Raw genomic sequence first — 8,095 nt, 5'->3', positions numbered from 1 at the left:
GTGGGGTATAGGGAACTTTCGGGATAGCATTTGAAGTGTAAATAAAGAAAATAATAAAAAATAATAATAATAAACTTCAGTAATATACATAGACATATATATGTATCATCAAATATTCTCAATGCTAAATTATTTCAATAGTCGTCTTCATTTTGAAGTTGTTACCAAAACAAATCAGGTAAGATTTGAGACTATAAAAGGTTTATATGGACAAAATGTCTATGTTCTTTCAAATATGCTTTATATTATAATCCTGTTATAGAGGGTATGGAAGATTTTCACCAATAAGGCCAGTACTGGAAGACTGTATATTATGCTTTGTTATTCTGAAGAGTTCACTGGTCTAAGAACCACTTAATATCACAACCACCATGCCTGAAAACTACAATAAAATTTACAAAGTTGCAGCAGTTTATATCTTCAGAAGGAAATCTATTACATCCTATCACTGAAGACTCTTTTAACATAGCAATACATGACCTAATGAGCTACATACAGGTAGCAGAATCCTTTCAGGATTATTTACCTCTTTGTTGATAAAGAATTTGATGTAATAAATATAAATCCATCACTCCTCCTATCTGTGAAGTATCTTTAAAGATGAAGGTCTTAGTGAATATGTCCCTAGTGGCCTAATTCAGAAAATAAGGATTGTAACCCTGAGTAAAGCACATCAGCATGCTCTGTACAGCCTCAAAGTCGGGGGGCTTTTGATGTACCAACTAGGGCTTTTCCTGTTGGTACCTCAGTCTCAAAGCTAGTTGAGTCCAAATCCCAATTTTATTAGTTTATAGGTGATCTTGACTTAGTTATTCAGCCAGTCACCGTGTATTAGTACAAACCCCTGGGAATCAGATGTTGCTCAAGAACTAAAACAGACACAGCTTCCTGTCCTTCCTATCCAACCAAGCACTCAACAGAGCCTAGTCTCATCTACCAGAGAAATAGGCAGAGTCCTGTGCAGCTCCCTCAGGTGGCAATGTCCACCCACAGTAGAACACAGACTTCAACTCTAGACACTTCAGGGTCACAGAGAGCCTAGTGAGCCTCCCCTAGTTAGCAACACTCACTTCTGTCACAGCCTCAGCCATGACCACCTGAGAATCTCACAAAACTTACATACCTCCCACAAGTAGCACTACCAACTACCGCTGGGACCTCAGTCCCTGCCACCTAAGGACCAGCTGCATAATGGTGCAGCCTTCCACTGAGTTCTGAGCATCTGCAGCAAGCACCTGCTAACTCTTTGGAGGGGCCATTGGTGTCCTCAGAAGCTGTACCTAGCCCTTACCTAGCTAAGCTTAGAGTACTTCAGATACTTCATTTGAACATTGACACATGAGTGACCCCAGGACTGAATCTTGAAGACCATTCAGCTGGCCCATAATCAGACAAGTTTGGGTAGCAGCAAACAAAGATCTAAACAGCCACTCTACACAAGTGGGACAAATATACATACCAAAAATCACTACCAACAACCTACCTCCAGATCCCTAGGTCCTTTTTAAAAAGTATAATATGGAAAACCAATAATACATCTTCTCCAAAAATTAGTACTACCACAGTACTAATATTCCCTGGGAAAACCACTTAGATGATACACAGGACAATGATTTAGAAATAACAATTATAAATATGTTCAAGAAAATCAAAGAGGATGGGAGTAAACACTGTGACTAGATGACATTAACGAGACAATGAATTATGCTGGGAGAGCATCTTGGTTGGAAGAACTATCAGTTGGTGAGATATCTGAAGATGGAAATCACAGACTGAGAAAAAACAAAGACAAGTTAGAGAAAACCAATTAATTCAATGCTTTCACTAGGCCTAAATGTAGGGAATTCACAATTCTACCTAATAGGTGACATTTGCTGAGTACTTTATTAGATATGACAGAAATTCATTCTATGCTTTGCACTGAGACTATGGCAGGAAGTGTCAGTGGATGAAGTTAATTCTTCTGTGGTGGGTCACTATTCTGAGGCCGCTAGATTTGGTGACCACAGGCAAGGGAGCTATGTGTACTTTGGTTTTTCACGGCACTGTGTAGGACACATCTTTGTCTCAGTGTTTCTTGTTTTGAAATTTAGAATTACGAGATTCACAAGTCCCCCTCAAAAGCCTCCTCCTCCTGGTCTCTTCCGCCCAACTATTCTCACCTGCTCACAGTTCTATCAGTCTTGCTCTGATACTGTAAAAATCAGCGGAAGTCTCTATTTTTCAAGCACAAATTATTCTGCTGGTACTTTAACTCAATTCTGAGCATCTTGTTTCAGTGCTTATTATTTTTGAATTATTCACTTGTGGTAAATATTGCAATACCCTTACTGTGACTGCTAGAATCAAATGCAGGGATACAGCAATACTATATGGCTGCTTTGTAGTCTGAAATTTCTCACGTTGCCTAGACATAGAAGTAGCTTTGAATAACGCACACACACACACATACACACACACACACACACTCACACTCACACACACATACTTAAAAATAAAGCCTCAAATAACTTTTTAAAAATCTTTCTCCAAAGTATTCCAGGTCCATAAAGTGTACTCCACAGAAAATATTTGTTCATGACTAATAATGTTCAATTAGCTGGTGAAAGAAACACAAAATAGTCACTCACCCATTTCCCACACTACATTTAAGTGCTCTGATGTGTCTATTGTGCACGATTAGATTTTCCACTACATAAATATTTTTGCTCTTTTGAGAACAGAGAACATATTCCATTAAATACTAGTTGAGCTGGTCAATGTTAACATTCATTCTTACAGATACACACATTTTAAACATCTTTGGGTTATAGGAGTCTTACTAAATTGACATTTATGGGACTAGCTAAACTGAATTCCCCCTTTTCTTCCTTTTATTAAGTCTTCAGCTTACTTTGGAGATATTCTTGCAGACTTCCATGTCTCATCAACTCTGTAATAATATAAATTGGATCTTCTAAAGTGCAAACAGCATAGAGCTGGATGAGCTTTGGGTGTCTTAGGCTCTTCATTATCTGTGCCTCCCTCAGGAAGTCATTTGGATCCATTGAACCTGAAACAAGAAGAGGAGGAAATCACTTTATGTCACTAAGGCATTCCTATCCCCACCGCAGCCTGGTGGGAAACACCATGATTGCCTCCTGCCTCTTGATAATCTAAGAGCATCAGTGCCACAAATCTTCAGAGTTATCAAAGAATGGAATCAGTTCAGCCAGGGCAACCTAATTACTACATGTGTCATTGTGTCAGGGGTATGCAGTTTATGTGCTACGATGTATAGGTGAAGAGCAAGTGGATTCAGGTCCGGATGACAAATGAAACAACAGAGAGACACTGACAGTGTAATTGATGACATGAGACAGGCATCTTCACACAAAGAGAGAGTGAGAGAGTGGCCATTAACACAAACACAGGCAGACAAAGAATGTTTAATTACTCCACCCAGAGATCTTGGTTTTAGATCCAGAGGGGACTGACTTCTGCCCTGTCCTTGGTGCCCACTCTGGGAACAGCTGAAAAGCACCTTAAAACTTAAAATTTTGCCATATTCCTTTCCTTAACTTTATAGAAATATAGGGTGTAAGCCAACTAAGAAATATTCAGGGACTTTTCCAAAAGCTAACAGTGTGCTTCACCATTTTATATTTTTAATGTCAAACTGGTACTCAACCTTTTCTCCTACATTATCCATCCAGTTCCTCCATCAAAGCCCTAAAGGTTTGAGGCTCTGAAGCCTCCTTTGAAAACTCATTAACAGATTGATTTTAAATAATACTCTAACTCTAATTTTAAATGAACTCTAACCAATATACAATGATTCAAAGAGTCAATATCAAATAAAAATGAGAAGGAAAGATGCCTGGAGTTTCCATGTCAACAGTGATTTTAAAGTCTTTTATTTTTAGTATGTAATGTTTCAGAGGTATTACTGTGATTGATCATATCTTTATATTCACTTAGAACATCATTCCATTCAATATCTGCTCCCGACAAGTACTTCATGGTTGACATGGAAACGCAGACAATAGATACATTTCAACACTTTAAGGGTTGCACTGTGGCTTGTTTGTCAATGTGATGTTATTTCACACTAAGTAGTGAAATGGTGTACCCTTGCAAAGTTCAGCCTCCAGGCTCAAAGTTCACCTGCAGCCATACTACTAGCTCTCTTTGTAGTCTTGAGCAAGTTGCTGATCTCTCTAAACTTCAGAATTATAGCAGTGCCTAACACAGTTTGACCCAATAGCTGCTACTGGTGGCGGTGGTGGTGGTAATAGTGGTGGTAGTGGTGATTTCACATACTCTTATGGATTAGAGAAACTGAACACATTAATTGTGTTTTGTGTTGGCTGGGGAGAAAAGACAGAGTTGTAAAGAAGAAAATAAATAAAGCTATTCTCTTCTTAAGGGAGCTATTTATGAGCTCCCTCAGTGCCAGCATTACCACTGGTCAAAAAGTTTAAAATTTAGAATCATAGTAGAAAAATGTAGGTGGTAATAAAAGAGACATAAATCATACCAAATCACTTTTTCATAGTGGTTAAAAATAACATATATCAAATATATATTATGACCCTCTTCTCAAAAGAAAAAAGATTACAAAAGATATATCTGACCCATGAAGGTTGAAGTGACAGTAGTCCTTGTAATCATCATTCAGAAAAGTTCTACAGGAACCTAGACAATCCCCAAGTCAGACTAATATGAGAGCTGAAGTTGAAGCACAATAGGAGCCCCTGCAGGTGAGAGCTACTCAGAATTTTCATAGCCAGGCCTGCTATAGCTGACCAGAGGAAGGGAGTCCCAATCTCAAGCCAGCTAGTAATGCAACATTAAATATTAATTTTTGCCTGTCAAAGTTAGTGTGGGAGTTGAATTCAGGCTCATCTTTATTGCATGGTAGTCTGCTAGGCAATAAATAGCTGCTAAGATTGATTAATGGCTCCAGTAAAGTGAAGACATTTAACCAATCACCAAAGCTGTTTGCTGCTATTACACTGTAAATCAATAACTATTCCTATTGGGAAGCAAACTATCGTGGCTGTTTTGGCATAAGAAATATGGCATTTTTTGTTGTTGTTGTTCTCTTTTGACCTCCAGAAAGCTTTCCTTAGAGAACAATGTTAGGGAGGACAGCTTGCTGTTTATCTTTAAAAAAGAATAATTTAGATTGGACAATAAAGTTTCAGTTCAGTTGTCAACAAGATTAGCATTTAGAAGTGCATAGTGACTGTGAAGCAATCAATGCTGGAACAGATTGTCCTCACTGGCAGTCATTTGGTGACATCTAGCCACATACAAGTGTCTCTCTGATGTTTCATCTAGCAGATATCGATGCTGAAACCGAATTCCTGTATTCCAAGTCTATGCTTGGGAGCTCTGTCTGGAGCTGGAAGCTAACACTTTAAGAACTTCTGGCATTAAAAACCTTTGTGGCCACTGGTCTAATCTGTCCTTATAAGATTCTAGCAATAGGGAAATCTTATGATTCCCACATCCTGATGAGGAAATACAGAGAGTTTAATGAACTATCCAGAGGCACAAAGATAAAGCCAAGTTTGAACTCGGATTTATCTTACCCCAAAACTTCTTGCTCTGACATGTCGCACTACAATACCCCAACATTTTCTGTCCCTAGCACACTTAATGTCTCAGCTGGTTTTCTTCACAATGCCCCATGTCACAATAAAAACATTTAACCCATCATTTGATTGTTAAGTTACAACCAAACAACTGTAAGTTATTTTACTTGGAAACTAATGGCTATCTGAGAAGGTAATACAGACAGGGGAATTAAAAGGAGAAAGGGAATTACTTTGTAAAGTAGCACAATCAGAGAAGAATACCACATAACTTCTCAAATGTTGCAATCAGATCAAGTGCTGCTCTCCCTCATGAGCTAGTCTGGGTTGATTTTTGTGTAGATGTTGCATTTGATGATAGCAGTCATCAAAACTTGACATAGAGAAATCAAACTGGAAGTAAGCTGGAAGCTTTCTCTCCACTCATAGCTTTCACAGTTTGGGGGACTAAGAGAGGATGCTGTGCAGGCTGCTAGGGAAGAGAACCATTCTTAGTCTTGCTCAGCTGTAGACAGCATTCTAGAATATTGACCTGCCAGGTAAGATGTAGTCTAACTGGTGGTTACCATCCTTGCAGCATTATTTGAGCTAGATATGAGGTTGGCACCTCATATTGTGCTACCATAGAAAGTCATTATCACTAGGGAAATAGGGGCAAAACTGTTATGGTGATAATCAGGTCCTTTTTCTATGCCTGAACTAGGAACCTAGTTAAAGTATATCTATGCCTAGTGGGGTAGTAGGTCTTCAGGAGAAACTTACTACTCTTGTTTTGCTGAATTAAGATATTGTTGAGTTGTTTTCTAAATGTTTATGTTTATACTCCTGGATTAGTTCTGCTTGCGCTTGTGGCTGTGGCCAGAGAAGCTTCTTTATGTGATGGGCAGTGGTTAATGCAAAGACACATAAAATGTCAAAGTACTTCTAATAAGTGATTGGTGAGAATTAACCTAAACAGGACATCTATTATCAGTCTTCACATCAAGGCTCAGGGGACATTCTAGGATATGGAGGAATCCTGTGAATCAATATCTTCTGATAGTGTTGCTGCACGTACAAGCCAAAGACAGCTGTAGTTGCCTGTATTAGACCTGTTCACAATTGTGTTTGTCAATATTCTATCATAGATGTGGAAGGGTGTCATGAGTCTCTGCCCCTTCCTTGAGAACTACTGGCAGTTAATGGTTTCACACACACACACACACACACACACACACACACACACACAGAGAGAGAGAGAGAGGGGGGGGGAGAATCATTTTCTTCAGTGGTATATCCACTAGTAAGGTTCCCGTGTTTCAGGGACTATCATGCCTATCCATACTTTTGTGAGCAACTTGGATTAAACTTAGTTTATCAACATCATCAAAAAAACAGACTTAAAAGTAGAGAGATACTTGTGAGAAGAAGAAGCAATTCAACGAGAGTAAAGGCGGAAATGAAAGTATAGTGGTGTGTGTTAAAATGATTTCAAAAGTATATTATATACATGTACACATTGTCAAATGATATACCTAAAATGATTCATAAATATGGTATCAACAAAAATAATACACTATCAAAAGCTGAAACCCTACACTTCTTAAATGCAACAATTTTGTGTCATATTCAATATGTTACTTTCAATATCCCTCTCCTCTTCTCAGTTCCTTGGGATTCCCAAAAGTGCCTGAACATGGAGTGTGGGAAGCATAGTACTATACATACTAACATCTGAGATGCTAAATTCTTAAGTTCAGTCAACAGGAGGCTTCTAAAAAAATGTAAGCACTGTGGACTAGGAAATAATGTTGCACTGTAATCTACCCAATAGTTATGATCCTTGCAGTGTTATCAGAGGTAAATATGAGGTAGCCAAAGACTCATGTTGTACTTCTATAGAATGCCATTTCTATGTAGTATAATTCAACAATGACAACTGTCGATCAGAAGCTCTGCAATTTACTAACAATATAATAACAATAGCAATATACTTGTTCATGACTGACTTTGAACCAAGAACTATACAATGTGTCTCTGCCTAATTTAATTTTTATAATTACTTTGCTAGAGCGGCCTTAGCATTATTACTATTTTAATCATGTATAGTTCATCTTTAATAAAGAATTTTATTCCTTGAATAATTCTAGCTTGTCATTTGATTGTGTGTATATGTGTATATGCAGGTGTGTGTGTATGCGTGTGTGTGTGTGTGTGTGTGTGTGAGAGAGAGAGAGAGAGAGCCAGATGCCAACATCAAGTGTCTTTATCACTTTATTCCTTATTTTAATTGAATATTTTATTTATTTACATTTCAAATGTTATCCCCTTTCCTGGTTTTTCTTTTGCAAATCCCTTAGCCCATACTCATTTTTTAAAACAAAACCTCCCTCTGACTTTAGTTCAAAGATTCAGCAATACTGGCTGGCCAGCAAGAGACCTACTGTGTCAGTGCTAGAAATTCAGGTATGTACTTCCATACTTGGCTTTTCACATGGGTGCTGGGGGGTGGTCAAAGTAAGGACCTCACACGC

At 38.2% G+C, this 8,095-nt stretch overlaps 1 protein-coding gene across 2 annotated transcripts in view; it reads right to left on the bottom strand.

The window, feature by feature from the left end:
* Frk (fyn related Src family tyrosine kinase) overlaps positions 1–8,095 on the bottom strand; it is a 130,001-nt gene that overhangs the window by 15,197 nt on the left and 106,709 nt on the right. For both annotated transcript variants that reach the window (XM_021204746.1, XM_021204747.2), the window contains exon 6: positions 2,894–3,052. In XM_021204746.1, the coding sequence (XP_021060405.1) occupies positions 2,894–3,052 (159 nt within the window). The remainder of the gene's footprint in view (positions 1–2,893; positions 3,053–8,095) is intronic.

This window comes from Mus pahari, chromosome 9, assembly GCF_900095145.1.
Source record: "Mus pahari chromosome 9, PAHARI_EIJ_v1.1, whole genome shotgun sequence".
Taxonomy (NCBI): domain Eukaryota; kingdom Metazoa; phylum Chordata; class Mammalia; order Rodentia; family Muridae; genus Mus; species Mus pahari.
This window is presented reverse-complemented; position numbering and strand designations above follow the sequence as displayed.